Raw genomic sequence first — 16057 nt, forward strand, 5'->3', positions numbered from 1 at the left:
TTGCAAGATATTGCCAAGCTAGTAAGATAGTAAACACTTAAACCAAGAAATTTAAGTTCCTTTCAAAACTCAAATAAGTATATGTATACTGAGTATTTTTCTTTGGAAACCATTTCACTTGATTTTATAATTTCAGATTAATTATGAAATGCCAAATTTAAAAGCCAATAATTAGATGAGAACGAGAGACTGAAAATATTGAATTATATTGCTTACTCAGTCACCACTTTCCGTTTCTCTGAAAGAAATATGATTATTCCTGCTTCATTTCCAAAATGAAGAAAACATTTAACTCCTTTCTAATTAGTCTTTCTGGAAAACAAATTGAAACGTTAGATGACTACTTCTTTCAGACTTTTCTGACGAATGCAGGTACATAATAGTATCAGTTCACCGATGAATTTTGAAGTACAAAATATTCTGGGATCTTGCCATCTTGAAACTATGAATTTGGTAACTGTATATTGTGTTTTTCAGGTTTTATCTAAGCATTTGTAAGTTACATGTCTGTATGTATATGTGTACATATATACATACTGATTTACATATGTACACAGGTATTATACACAGAGAAAAATGGATTCATATTCAAATTTTGTTGTATACCCTCTTCACAATACTATACTGTAACATCTTCTATAAGCACAGATTAATTTTTGTAGACTTTTTTCTTGTGTCTTAAATTTTTGTTATTTGATTTTATGGAAAGATTTTTCCTAGGGCAAATGTGTCAGTTAGGGATTGACCTACTAACTGCTACTGAATAAAGACAAGAAACATAATGGTATATTTGTCCTAGAATGTAAGCTCCATGGGACAAGTAACATGGTCTGTTTTGTTAATCAGTCTTGCTGAGAACAGTATATGGCTCAATGGAGATGACTAAGAAATACTTGTTGAATAAATGAATAATATTCTTTAACATGAATATCCTAAAGGTTCATTTTTAAGTTTATTGGAAGTTAGAAGACATTTTCCTGGAGAAAATAGTTATAAATAATAACTAGCTGTCCTGAAAATGTAATTCATGTTTAATTTTAAATGTCACTGTTTGCAGTTTTTTTCCATTAAGTTAGGATATATATTTTTAAACATTAGTACTATATTGCATTTATCAAAAAAAATTCCGTATATAAGTGGATCTACACATTTCAGATCTGTGCTGTTCAAAGGTCATGTGTATGTAGCAAAATAACCAGAGTGGTGAAATTTAGGGGAGAAGAACAGTTTTGGAAGACAGAGTAGAGACAAAATAATGCTGGGTTGAATCTTAAAAGTTTCTCACATAAATTTGCCAAGTCACATACTGAGAAGGGTACCTCAGGCTGAGAGACTGAGCGAGAAAGGAATGAAATATGTTTTTGAGTAACTGCAGTGTGACCAAAGGAATAGGGAATAATGAAGATGAAGAGATGGACAGGGAACTAGCTAAGGGAGGGTTTCTTTAGAAAATAGATTTTGTCCTGTGTACATTTGATGGGATTTTAAGCAGGGCATAATATGAGATTTCTGACTGTGGAATGATAATTGGGTAGATATTTGGGTGAAATTAAAGCACAGTAATAGTGAAATAGTTCAGTCAGTGGTTCCCAGATCTAACTGTGTATCATATGCATCTTGGGAGTTTTACAAACCCAGAATTTTGGGCCCTGCTTCAGATCTACTGAATCAGAATTTACGAAGGTGGAGCCCAGAAGTTTGGAATGTTGAATGCCCCTAAATAATTATGATGCACCTAGACCAGCATTTGAAAATATAGCACTAGGTAACTATTTCTACAGTAGGCTAAGTGGGAGGCTATCCTGCTTGTCACTATATTCCTTATAACTTGAACAGTGCATGGTAAATGCTCAATAAATATTTATGTAACAAATATTTCTTGAATGAAAGAAGTTATTCTGAAGTTCAGGAAGTCCACTTCCCATCTTGTGTTTTGGTTCTCTATAGAGTTGTTTTCATGAACTGAGCTAATACATGAAAGTGTTTAACATAGTGCCTGATACACATTAAGTGCTCAATAAATGGTAGAAGGGGAAGATTTTCTTCGTCTTTTTTCTCTTACGTTACTTTGTGTGATTAGGTATCTTGGCAATTTAGCTTATGCGTAGCCAGCTTTGAAGTGAGTATGCAGATTGGTTTTACTTTGGGGATCCAGATGTGGAGCAAATAAAACACCAGCAATAGTGAGCTGAGATGTTTGAGTAGTCTGGTGGGATTATATGAGGTAGATTGAATTACTGTCCTCTGATTCTCTCCCCTTAGTGGTTGGCAGTATCCACTAAAGGCTGTATTGCTTTGAAGAGCTGGTGGACAGTGGAGCCCAGAGCATCGCCATTGTAGGTGCTTTTGAATTAGGATTTTGGATTTATAAGCGGATACCAGGAAAGAGCCTGCCCGTGAGTGCTTCTGAATGGCTTAGAGTCAAGTTCTAAATTCCAGAGCCAACCCCTTTACCTCTCCTTTATGTCTTGGGAGATGTGTAGACAAATTTTGAACTTTATAATGCCTGGATATATGTATACTTACCTTAGTAATTAGAATTGAATTTCTGAGAGGTAGCATAGTCTGTTGTTAACAGCATAGTTTTTAGAGCCAGACTGCTTGAGTTTGAATAAAGCTGTGCCACTTATTAACTCTATAAACTTGGGTAAGTTATTTAACCAGGTTCCTTATTTGTAACATGGTGATGATAATAAAAATTAAGTTAATTGATGAGAAATGTTTAGAGTACCACTGTGTACATAGTATAATCACCTTGTATTGGAGTTTGGATTAAAGCTGCAGGCCAAAATGCCAACTAAGAACATGAAAATTTCCTTGGAATTTCCTCTGGCCTGAGATTTTAAGAAGTGCAGGGCAGTTAAAACAGTGAGATGTACAATTTTTCACCTATCAGCTTCACAAAAATTAAAAAGGTAAAAAAGACCCATAATATATATATTACAGCAGAGTGCGTGGAGAAATAGATAAACACATTCATGAATTTGCAGAGACAAAAATAGTTACAGACCTTTTTGGAAAGGTACATTTAAATGCCACATCCTTTAGATCATGGAATTTCACTTCAGAAGTTCTGTCCTGTAGAAATACCAACATAAGAAGTGGAAAACAACAACTTGTACCTTCAAAGCCAGAAAGAGTTTTTAAAGCAGCAAATAATAGATTTGAGAGACTTTAAAAAAAAAAATGTATACATTAACTTTATTAGAAATAGGATGAATCAGGGTGCCTAGGTGGCTCAGTCGGTTAAGCATCCGACTTCAGCTCAGGTCATGATCTCGTGGCTCATGAGTTCGAGCCCCACATCTAGCTCTGTGCTGACAGCTCGGAGCCTGGAGCCTGCTTCAGAATCTGTGACTGCCCCACCTCTCTGCCCCCTCCCCAGCTCATGCCCTGTCTCTGTCTCTCAAAAAATAAGTAAACGTTAAAAAAGAAAAAAGTAAAAAAAAAAAAAAAGGAGGATGAATCAGTTCTTAACGTTTTGAATGATTGGCTCTAACTTCAGGTCTTTAAGTCACATGTATTTGTAATCAGGAATGTTAATAGGCTTTTCTTTTATAATTAGACAACAAAAAGAGATGAATTAAAATATCTGCAATTATTTTGTGTTCTTGTTAATCTAAAGAATACTAAGCATTCTCTGTAAAATGGCTATTGCCATTCAACTTTGTATACAAGAAGGTTAGTGACAGCGGCTCATTTTCCTAAGTGTATTTTCTATACAAAATAATTTCAAGATATAATTTAGTTAGCTTCTTGTCCAGTGCTGTATGTTAAATAATGATGAAATAGTAAGTGTGTGAAAACTACAGTACCACAAAGATCAACTTATTTTGCTATTTTCCTCAAATGTTAGTCCTAAAACAGTCATAGAGATGGGTAAGCAAACTATTGAAAAGATAGATTTTTTACTATACTCTTAACTGATTTCTACTAAGATGTGAAATAGCACTTTATACAGACATGTCAGTGCAGAACTTTACTTGATTTGTACTTAATTAAAAACAACAAAGATGGAATTGATAATTTAGAGAAATACAGTACCTTATTTGCATGCAGAAAATCTGCCCATTTTCTTCTGATCTACAAAAACTTTTATTTTGCAATCTAAGTAGTAAGTAAATAAATAGTACAGGATTCATCTCTGTGGGACGCAGATGCTGTGGTTTGTCCGAAATAATTTCTTGGCTAGTACTTTAATTCTGTGGGGTATGACCTGATAAAAAGAGCCTTCTGAGGAGACAAGAAGCTGAGCCATGCTGATGCTGAAACTCATAAGAACTTTGTTGGTTATAGCTTTAAGCTAAGAAATGTTTTAAGAGCCCCCATAGTCACATGTGTGAAGAACATCATATAAATTACTATATTAAATCTTTATTATAGGTCTCCTGATTGCTTTATGTCTAGATAAATTACGTAATATAGGACACAATGATTTTCATCACCTTCATCTAATTTAGGTTTGTCAACTCTTGAAATACCCTGTTACTTGTTTTATTGAGGCTTATTTTTCTTGCAGAATTCTGGCTCATGCTCAAATTCTTACTCTCCTAGTCTTCACTGCTTAAGTATATTATGCTATAAATGTTTTATCCAGGCTCACATTTCTTATGGATTTGTCTTATAAATTTAGTTGCCACATCTTTAACAATATTATTTTCAGAGTTCTGGATAATACAAGTGTTTCTAAAGGTGTAATCACCATGGTTAGCTAGATCAGATACCCTTTAAAAGCATATAGCAGGTAATAAAAGGATTTAAATTTTTTACCAAGTAAAAATTTGGATAGTCATTTATTGGTAGCTTTAATTTGGTTGAGTAATTAACAAAAGAAGCCTAGTAAGTTTGATGAAAGTTGTTGATAAAATTCTGATCACCTGGACTAATTGTGACATTTGAACTAATATTCAGGTCAGTTGGTCATCACACTTTTTTTGCTGGCTTTACTTGAACCAGATAGTAATCTGATTTCCACTATCATCCCTTCCTCTCACTTGCCAATTCAGAGGGGAAAGAGAGGAAAGTTAGATGCTAGAGCCAATAGGGACATATTGGATCTCTCTCCCCTAGAAACTCTGGTATGTGTATAAAATAGATTTTGAAAACTTTTATTATTTTACATTTTATTCTAAGTTCCAATTTAAACATTCATTAAAAGTTAACGAGAACAGTGAGGCAGTTCTAATGCACATAAAAAATGAAGTTGCAGACTGTTGACATTATTGAATTTTCATGGTAGCCTCGGAGTCTAATTTATTTTCATGTTTTTTAAAAATTATACAGCATTGGGGTGCCTGGGTGGCTCAGTTGGTTAAGCGTCTGACTCTTGATTTTGGTTCAGGTCATGATCTCACGGCCCGTGAGTTCGAGCCCCGTGTCGGGCTGCACATTTGACAGTGTGGAGCCTGCTTGGGATTCTCTCTCTTCCTGTCTGTCTCTCTGTCCCCCCCCCAAGATAAATAAACTTAAAAATACTATATGTCATTAAGAAAATCTTGATTCACATAGATCGCTAGTTATAAATAGTAATAGTTTTTAATAGCTTACCTTAAATCTCAAAATACTCAAGTAAAATTGATCTAGATGCTTGAGTTGAAAAATTTGTATCAAAGTTCAGTTACTAACAACAGCAAATATTCACATTCCTTATTAATGTATGAAAGTCAGATACACACACAAATTTAAGTGTTAAAACTAGATTATCATTGTTGCACAATACAACTGTTACTCAACATAATGGGAGCATGTGCTGAGAACCCTGCCTGTTTTTTTGAGAGTGTTGCTTCTATGATTGAACCTTGCAGTTTTGCAGATCATTTGGAGGGAGGAGAGATTTGAGGTAGATACAATTATGTGCTTCATTCATAGGATGTAAGGAGGATTAAGTGATAGAATGCTGACAAAGTCCTTAGCATAGTGCTAAGTGCTTAATAAATGGTAACAGCCGTTTTCAACATTTAATAAATAATTGACTTAACAGAATGAGGTTGAAAGTCATGGGAGCATGCTGAGTATTTGAGGTAGAAGCAGCATTCTTCCTTAAGATAAAACACTGGAAGAGCAAACAGACTTTGGAGTGAAAAAAACACCTTGTGTTCAAATCCCGTCTGCTAATGGCTGTTTTTAGCCTACTGTATAACCTCATCTGTAAAAAGGGATAATATTTACCCTATTTACAAATTTTGAGAGAACTAGGCACCTGGTATGGGGTAACATTTGGCACATAGTAGGTTTTAATAAACAACAGCTCTTAAAGAAGCTAAGGACAGAACCAGGGTTAGCCTTGTTTACCTCCTCCAGCTGGGTCAGGAGGAATAGATGTTTCTACACAGTCAAGCAAAGGAAGGTGAATGTCTCTGCTTAGGAAAATCTTTCTGATTTTATTCTTGGAAAAGTTCCCTAAAGATATATCCTTGTTTTGACACCTTTCTTAATGTTTATTAACCGGTTTCTTTCAATTCTTAGTATTGTGTCACATCTTTTTTTTTTTTCTTCTATACTCCTGCTTTTATTTGGTACTTGTGCTAGTAAAGAAAAGGCGCTGCTAAAGAGGCTGCTAAGGGAATAAGCAACCTGAAAATGGTAACTTATTATAGCTGCTAATATAGATTTCTTTAGCTTATAGTCAGTATTGCTCATGTGGTAGGGTAGAAGAAGTTGGGAAAATATCAGAGTCCAAAGAAACAAGTCAAAAATCAGTTTGTAGCTGTAACTGTTCTGCCAGCTTAACAACTCCTGTTTTCAAGTTAATATGTACAGCTTTAGTTTCTTTAGACTTAATGGTGCTTTCTTTATGTTGAAACTACTTCTGAATGGCTATGAGGGTGCACATACACAGGCTACTTTTAAGACTTTGGCTAAAACAAAATATCCTCTCTAATTTGATATGCCAGGAAGGAAATACCTGTTTCAGACAGGTTTAAAGCTCCATCTTGGACTTCTTTGTTAGAGTTCCCTATGTCTTCAGTAATCCAGAAATTTGTGTATCTGTCTCCTACATTCTTACTTTACACATTCATGTAGTAGACCAATCTCTATATAATTACATGGCATCTTCACATTGTTTTATGGAAAGCAGAAAAATGTAAAATTAGTTTTATCCAAGCAAAGGCAAGCTAACTTATATAAATTTTCTTTTTCTGTCCTCCTTTTTTTGCTCAATAGGATAAGTTCTGAACGTCGAAAAGAAAAGTCTAGAGATGCAGCGAGATCTCGGCGAAGTAAAGAGTCTGAAGTTTTCTATGAACTTGCTCATCAGTTGCCACTTCCCCATAATGTGAGCTCGCATCTCGATAAGGCTTCTGTTATGAGGCTCACCATCAGCTATTTGCGTGTGAGGAAACTTCTGGATGCTGGTGAGTTGTTTTACAGGGGCGTAATGAGCCTAAAAATTAGAAATTAGAAGTAATTAGAAGGTGGTCATACTCTCTGTCCTTTAATGTAATTTTTATTACCTGCTTTTAAAGCTTCAGTAAGGAATTTTTAAGATACTGGCCTTTTCCCCCTCTTTCTCTTTTGCCCCACCTTGCTACCAGTCTTCCTTTTAATAACATGACCCTTCTTTTCAATGGTTTGCTTGCCATGTTACTTTAAAAATAATCAGGGGCGCCTGGGTGGCTCAGTCGGTTGAGCGGCCGACTTCGGCTCAGGTCATGATCTCGCGGTCCGTGAGTTCGAGACCCGCGTCAGGCTCTGTGCTGACAGCTCAGAGCCTGGAGCCTGTTTCAGATTCTGTGTCTCCCTCTCTCTCTCTGACCCTCCCCCGTTCATGCTCTGTCTCTCTCTGTCTCAAAAGTAAATAAACATTAAAAAAAGAAACTAATCATTAAAAGCAACTGGCAAGTCTAATTTTAGTTTTTAAATAAAGTATCTGGGGAAAACTTTATACAACTACCTAAATATTGCTATCATTTAAGTATAACTTTTAATTTATTTTCCTTTTCTTGTGTCCTTTTTTAGGTGATTTAGATATTGAAGATGAAATGAAAGCACAGATGAATTGCTTTTATTTGAAAGCCTTGGATGGTTTTGTTATGGTTCTCACAGATGATGGTGACATGATCTACATTTCTGATAATGTGAACAAGTACATGGGATTAACTCAGGTAAAATACCCACATATTAAGAGCACTTCTAATTTTTTTTTTTTGATTTTATGATACAGATCTAATTTTTTTAATGTTTTTACAGTTTGAACTGACTGGACACAGTGTGTTTGATTTTACTCATCCATGTGACCATGAAGAAATGAGAGAAATGCTTACACATAGAAATGGTAAGAAGAAAAGTCTGTTGTTTGATTTAATCTGGCAGGTGGTTTTACCTAATAAAATACTGTTACTAATTTAAAAATTCTGCTATTGTACTAACCTAAGGCTCAAAACATCATTTCATGTTTAATAAAATGTTATTCTCTTCTTTGTTAAATCTTTGTTACTCTATTTTTTAGAAATTTCATAAAAATACCTTAATTTTTAAAGCTCACTGAATTCCATAAATAATTATATAGATAATAATACTACATAAAATGAAAAAGTCAAGACCCAAAGAGGTCAGTTTATAGCATACAACTTTTAGGCAAGGGGAAGTCATAATAAATAATAAGATTTTAGATAGTTGTTATACTTGAGGTACCAGTTTATGTTCAAGCTTTCTCAAGGACCAGGGTAAAGAAAAGAGAAAGTTCACCAGATTTTTTAAAAGCCTAATTGTTTATTTGACTTCAGGATGTTCACAGTAATTTGAGACTATGTAGTAAGATCATAAAGTATTATATTATTGAATGCCCCCACATTAGCAGCAACAAAAAAGACCCACTAAGACCTCTTAACTCTCAGACTTGAGGGTTTTTTTTTAATTTTTTTTAATGTCTATGTATTTTGAGAGAGACAGAGCATGAGCTGGGGAGGGGCAGAGAGAGAGACGGAGAGGGAGAATTCCAAGCAGGCTTCATGCTGTCAGTGCAGAGCCCAATGAGGGGCTTGATCTCACGAACCCTGAGATCATGGCATGAGCCAAAATCAAGACTCAGATAGTTAACTGACTGAGCCACCATATGCCCCTAGGATTGAATTGTTCAAAATAAGTCTTCAAAGATTTTTGGAAAATACCTCTTGAATTACAAAAGCTTAATAATTAGTCTCTCCACCTGTACCTTCTTAAGGCACAAAGTATACTGATAATTTATAGTCACCACAATGAAAATTTGTCATTATGCTCTGTAGCTGTCCTTTGCAGCTCTCTAATTTAAGTGTGTAAGTTTGTTTGCTTCTGTATTAAACAACCTCAAGTTCATAGCACTTTTTGAATATTTTTTGTTTTTTTAATCTCCTTTCATTTATGATAATAGTTAACCTCTATTGAGAGATTACTCTGTGCCAGAACACTGTTCTCTGCATATTATATGCTTTAATGCCTTTTTTCTTCACAACACCCTGTGAAGTTACTATTTCTATTTTACTGAGGAAACTAAGGCACAGAATTATTTGGAAACTTACCCAAGATTACTTGGTTAGTAAATGGCACAGTATAGGTTAAACTCAGGTAGTTGGGCTCATTAGTACCTTGGAGATCTTTCATGTTCAACAACTCTCAGTACTTTCTGTGGCTACTTTTGACCCTTTCAGTAGGAGCCTTCTCCTGTTTTTTTTTAATTTAATACTTGGTGTTCACTGTGAACTTGGGAAAACAAATATGATTTTTAGAATTCTGTATAAAGGAAGAGTAAATACACTTCACACAGGGACCTAAGTGGGCTGTCAATTAGTTTAGTATAGGACTTCTAGTGTTTAGACTTTGAAGTTTAGACACTGAAGTTTGGATGCTCAGTTCTTCCCTTGGGCTATGAATGGATGGATATGAGGAAATTTTGTTTTGATTGGGCAATGATGCTAATGCTTTATTCTAAATCAAATATATTCCACAAAATATAGTTTAAATGTATGTTTTTGAACAAATGTTTTTTTTTTTTTTAAACAAATGGCTTTTTAAAGCACATGAACTTTTTGAAAATCATTCCTAATGTAATGAATGTTTGATGTTTTGTTGGGAAACAGATACGCACTTTTCACTTTTAGAAAAAGGGTTTGCTGCAATGCGTCACATATTAATGTTATGCTAAGAACCAGTGGTGTGTTTATACAACATAGTTCTATTATTTTTTTCATTTAAATTCTAAAATGAGGACTTAGAGTTCACTAAATTATTATAAAATATGATTTATTTTTAGAGGTCTGAAAATTTAGTTCTTTTAAAATGTTTTTTTTTTTCCATTAGGAAAATGATAGTACCTTGGTTTTTAAATTAATCTTCCTGTCCCAATTCAAAGGCTTTGGGTTTCCAAAGGTCAGTACAATTCAAGCTTAGATTACGAAGGACTGAAAATCCTCAAAGAATTTACAAGTAGATCTCTGTTGGCATCACAACCACAACACAGCTCTATACCACCACTGAGACCAGTGTGGTTCTTGTGGCATCTTTTTAAAATCCATTCCCAAACACTGTGAGGGAGGGCAAATTGAGTCCTGATTTGACTAAACCCAAATAACTTATATCAGCACCAAGACTGCCCCTTTGCCTAATTCCACTAGCATGGAATTAGAACTCTTCTAGAAGAGTCCGGCGTTTCTACCTAAGTAAGCCTAAATTTAAGCTATCTTATTTCTTTTCTACTTGACACTTTTTTTCAATATACTAGCCTTAAAATCTCCAGATCCTTTTTTTTTATTTCCCTCCTCCCCACTTATTTCTATCAGTTTTCAAGTTTTTTCTAGTTCTTTATATGTCATTTGTCACCCTTCTTTTCACTTCTCTTTACTGTTCAGCCTGATTACCATCATTGTATTTTAATTCTAATACATCATATATATTGCTTCTAGATTAATGTACCGTAAGTTCCTGACTGTGCTTCCCATCTCAGAATTTTTTAGAAGCTCCATGTTGTATATTTAAAGCTGAACTCCTAATTAGGGCATCCAAGGCCCTCCAGTTACAGCCCTAATCTTCCCTTTCTAACTATCTCATTACGCTTCTGCAAGTACTTTATATTGCAGCAACCTGATCTATCTACTAGCATCTATCTATTCCCCAAACATGTGTTCTTTTTCCCCACCTCTGTGCTTTTCATTATTTTCCTTTTCACCATGTTTTAGTTATATAAGGTTTGGATTGGGAATAAATAGACCTAAATTTATTTCACTCTAATTTTGCTTTGAAAAGTCATTCAGTATTTTGGTTTTTTCCTCTAATAACAAAGTAGAAATAACGTCATGCCTGCTTTACAGGAAGATTTAAGGAAACGTCAGATATATAAAAATGTTACCTGCTTTGAAAAGAAAGTTGATATTTTAAAAGTTCTGTAAATACATGGAGTGTTTATTATAAATTGAGCTAACACATTTAGCAAAGGTTGGAGGAGTTCACTGAAGTTCTTTTTTGGGGGGTGTGCTTATTACACGGATACAGCAATTAAACGGGTACACTTAATAAGGCAGATTCCTACATTTGTATTTCTTTGTAATTTTGCCAGCTTTACTGGCTTCAGTGTGAAATGGTTAACTGTTATTTGCAATCAGGGAATCACTGGAATTGTGAACCCCAGTTACTGATTCGAGCATATTTATCCCTTGGATGTGTTTGAGTATGAATCACTGTTTATGCTGAGACTTTTAATTGAATAGGACCTAGGTGCTACTCTTACTAAAACAAATTTAAATATTTAATTATGTTTTTAAATTTTATTTCCTGCTTTTATTAGGCCTTGTGAAGAAGGGTAAAGAGCAGAATACACAGCGAAGCTTTTTTCTCAGAATGAAGTGTACCCTAACTAGCCGAGGGAGAACCATGAACATAAAGTCAGCAACGTGGAAAGTAAGTAAAAATGATTTCTAAGTGGTGATGCACTTAGTTTATAGATAAATTCATACATCTTAACACTGCTAATATTTAAGATAGCATTAGAATTGTGAGGGGAAACGTACAGTTGTTCATTGGCATTTGCAGATTTACCATCCCAAATTGTAGTAATTTGCCATTTTGAGGCATGAACTTATGTGAATTGTGATACTGGTATACCAATCTAACTTAATCAGCTGGTTTTTCCAACCCACCCAGTGTTTGAATCTTGATAGAAATTAATTTTCTATTCATTTTTGTTTCATTTCTTTGCTCGGTGTTGAAATAATCATCAAAGCAAGAAATAATAAAAATAATAAATAAAACTGCCACTATGACTAAATGAATGAAAAATCAGCCCAGATTTGTATGAAGAGAGTATTTTAAAGAGTAATTTATGGTGCCTGAGTCTTGAGTGGTGTCACAGGGGAAACATTTATTGATTTCAAAGATAGGGTTAATCCATGAATGACAGTAAATTTTATCAAAGCTTACTTGCCATGTCACACTTCAGCTATTTATCTCTGTGGTTTTTTTTAACTAGCATTTTATATTTTTTAAAGAATTGCTTTGTTTTCTTTGTACACAGGTACTTCACTGCACAGGCCATATTCATGTCTACGATACCAATAGTAACCAGTCTCAGTGTGGGTATAAGAAACCACCCATGACGTGCTTGGTGCTGATTTGTGAACCCATTCCTCATCCATCAAATATTGAAATTCCTTTAGATAGCAAGACTTTTCTGAGTCGTCATAGTCTGGATATGAAATTTTCTTATTGTGATGAAAGGTAAATGATATACAAACTATAACATGAAAGTTTTAATTAGTCCATAGCAAAGACATATAATGCATAATTTGAGGAAGAATAGGTTACTTTTGGTTATGGACAAGAAAGGAAAGTGTTTGATCATCTCCTCACCCTACGTATTGCCCATGATTTCTATTGCCATTTCCCTTTACGTTCATAACTATTTTTAATTGCCAATTTGATATTTTTATTTGGATATTTTTCTATATTAATAAAATATTTCTGTAACTGAACTGTACTACTATTGCCCCAAAACATCAACCTCAGAAATTGCTTTTCCTTTTATAATGCCTAGCATGGTTAGTATATCACTATAGGCATACGACTCCTACAAATATTTGGAAGTCATCCTTAACTTTTCTTCTGCCTTCATTATGTATACCCGTCGGTCTCTAAATCTTACAGATTTACTGTCTAAATACATTTCTTGATCCATTTGTTCTTTCCACCCTTGCTTTCCTGCCACTGAATTCTTCAGCTCATTACCTTTGGCTTAAATTGTTGCCATAATCTCCTAAACTGTCTCTTTCCTCACAGATTTTTGCCCTCTAGTCTCTCATCCAGGATCCCAAAAAGTGGACTTCCTAATATGAAAATCAGATCTTTACACAGAAAAAATTCTGGCTTATAAAAATATTAGAGGAGGGCAGGAGATTTTTCTTTATCAAAAGAAAAATGTGCATTTTGAAAAGCTGAAAGAAAAATAGACCTTGACAGTAAAACCCAAACTTCGCTTAGCATGGCCAACAAAGATATTTATGATCTGGCCTCTGCCCACTTGTCTAAATTAATAAGGAAGAGAGGGTGTGACCCCCCCCCCCCCAACACCCTACAGCTAGAGAGCACCATGTGCTCATTTGCTGTCTTAGCGCCTTTACATATATTTTCCCATTCTGCAGTGAGGTTTTCTTCAACTCCTAACACATATTTACCTTTCAGGAGCCATCTAGATACTCCTTTGGGAAGCCTTCCTTGTTCCTTCAGGACACTATACTATTCTTGTGCATATGTCTGTCATAACATTTCTTCTACTCTTGTAATTATTTACTTGTCTCACTTTTTACTATAAGACTATAACATCATAGCTGAAGGCATAGATTATGTAGCCAGACTACTAAATCCTGATTCTGTTGCCTATATCCAAGTGATCTTGGGCCCATTAGTTCTTTTTGACCATCAGTTTCTTCATCTTTTGTAACACCTACCTAACGTAGGGTCATCTTAAAGATTGTATGAGGGAACCAATTTTAAGCACTTAGTCATAATATAAAGTAGGTAGAAATCCCCACCGTAGTGGACAAGGAAATGTGACAGATCTCTGGCTTTAGAATCACATAAGCCTGGATTCAGTCCTGGCTTGCAGCTCTGATACTACAGTGTGGTCTTGGTATTAAAACTTAACTCTTTCAGGGGCGCCTGGGTGGCTCAGTCGGTTTAGTGGCCGACTTCAGCTCAGGTCATGATTTCACGGTCCGTGAGTTCGAGCCCTGCGTCGGGCTCTGTGCTGACAGCTCAGAGCCTGGAGCCTGTTTCAGATTCTGTGTCTCCCTCTCTCTGACCCTCCCCTGTTCATGCTCTGTCTCTGTCTCAAAAATAAATAAACGTTAAAAAAAAAAAAATTTTTTTTTTTTAAAACTTAACTCTTTCAAATTTTACTATCCTTACAATAAGGGTAATATTTCAAAAGGTTGTTGTCAGAATTGAAGGAGTTTGTTGAGTGCCTTGTACACGTAATAAATGCTTCACCACTGGTGACAAGCATTTTATGGTGTTTATTGCCATTAATCATGTGAATATATGATAGAACAGAGATACCCATCCCTTTTTGAGGAATTATTTTTTATCTTTTGAACTCAGTAGCAAGGTATAGAGATAGGCTGGGGAGAATGGAAAGTAGTGGAGCTAGAATGAGAATTGAGGAAGGGAGTGACATTTCTCTCAGGTCCTATCAGAAAACTGGCAAAATGATCGTGACAGGGGAGTAAAGACTGCCAACTTAGAGATCAGTCAAGTGAGGTTTTAAGTTTGACCGGGAGATTGTTATTTTCTGGTTAGAGCTCTTTACAGAAACTTCTCACATCTAAAACCCCTAATAACTGAGATCTAGAAAAATTTTTGCCCAATTTTGAGAAAATCTAACCTACCCAAAACTTACGGCATTCAAAATATCTCACAAATGCTTATTATTTACTGTACTAATTTCTGCTTATAGTTAATCTGCACATTTATTTGAGCATCTACAATGTTCATGGCAAAGTAGAAATGAAGAGTAACAGTTCTTGGTCTCAGGACACTTACAATGAATGAATAATACGCTGCATTGTTGCTTTAGATCACAGGTTTCCTAGTCCATTAAAAACACATTATGATCAAATTTCCTGGATCACTCTCCTTTTTGGTACAGAATATAAGCTATATAAGTCTCTAATGTTAAATAAAATTGACTTTCTAGGAAAGCATTCTGTTTATATTTTAACATCTTGCATCCCTTAATGATAGATGTACCTCAACTCTGAGAAGCACTGATTGACATCTAATTAAATCAGAGCTTCTTAACATGATAATAAAAGGTCCCCATTAATCTCCTTACATCTCTAGCCTCATCTCTTCTCACCTGCTCCCACTAACCACATGAAAGTCTTTCTCATTTATACACTGTCAAGCATTGTCTTCTGTCTTTGCTTCTGGTATATCTTCTTCCTGAAATGGTTTTGCTGCTCACCCAACCATTTCTTCTCATTGATAAGGGTGGTTCCTCTGATTCCTGCAACAGATTACCATCATTACACTTACCACATTATTTCATTAGTAGTATGGTAAGTGTTCCAGAAGATTAGCTACACGTTGAGTTTTGACCTTGCATTTTCACACCTAGAACAATGCCAGGCATACTTAGCATATAAAGATTTATTTTTTTGTTAAGTTTACTTATTTATTTATTTTGAGAGACAGAGTACAAACAGGGGAGGGGTAGACAGAGAGAGACAGACTCAAAGCATTCTTCGTGCTGTCAGTGTAGAGCCCAATGTGGGGTTTGAACTCATGAACCGTGAGATCATGACCTGACCTGACTGGAATCAAGAGTCTGATGCTTCAACCCACTGAGCCACAGAGGTGCCCCAGGCATATAAAGATTTAAATAATGGAAGTTTTTTTAATCCCACGGGAATTTTGTTTAAAAGTAACCAATATAAGATGAATTAAAGTTATTTTTAAAGCATAATTTAAAGAAATAGGACCATTTTTTAAAAATACTAGTTTCCTTTGTAATGCTGCCACCTAGTGCAGATGTGTTTAGAGATACCACTTTGTTTTTTTTTTTTTTTTTTTAAATTTTTTTTTTTTTTTTTCA

At 34.9% G+C, this 16057-nt stretch overlaps 1 protein-coding gene across 2 annotated transcripts in view; it reads left to right on the top strand.

Annotated features, from left to right (window-relative positions):
• Positions 1-16057, top strand: part of HIF1A (hypoxia inducible factor 1 subunit alpha) — a 41764-nt gene that overhangs the window by 11839 nt on the left and 13868 nt on the right. The window contains exons 1-6 of one of the 2 annotated variants that reach the window (XM_032593365.1): positions 2268-2396; positions 7165-7355; positions 7960-8105; positions 8191-8275; positions 11756-11868; positions 12482-12684. In XM_032593365.1, the coding sequence (XP_032449256.1) occupies positions 7307-7355; positions 7960-8105; positions 8191-8275; positions 11756-11868; positions 12482-12684 (596 nt within the window). In that variant the 5' untranslated portion in view covers positions 2268-2396; positions 7165-7306. Of the gene's footprint in view, positions 1-2267; positions 2397-7164; positions 7356-7959; positions 8106-8190; positions 8276-11755; positions 11869-12481; positions 12685-16057 lie in introns of those variants that run through there. The other variant, XM_030319250.2, reaches the window with a different exon arrangement.

Source organism: Lynx canadensis, chromosome B3 (assembly GCF_007474595.2).
Source record: "Lynx canadensis isolate LIC74 chromosome B3, mLynCan4.pri.v2, whole genome shotgun sequence".
Taxonomy (NCBI): domain Eukaryota; kingdom Metazoa; phylum Chordata; class Mammalia; order Carnivora; family Felidae; genus Lynx; species Lynx canadensis.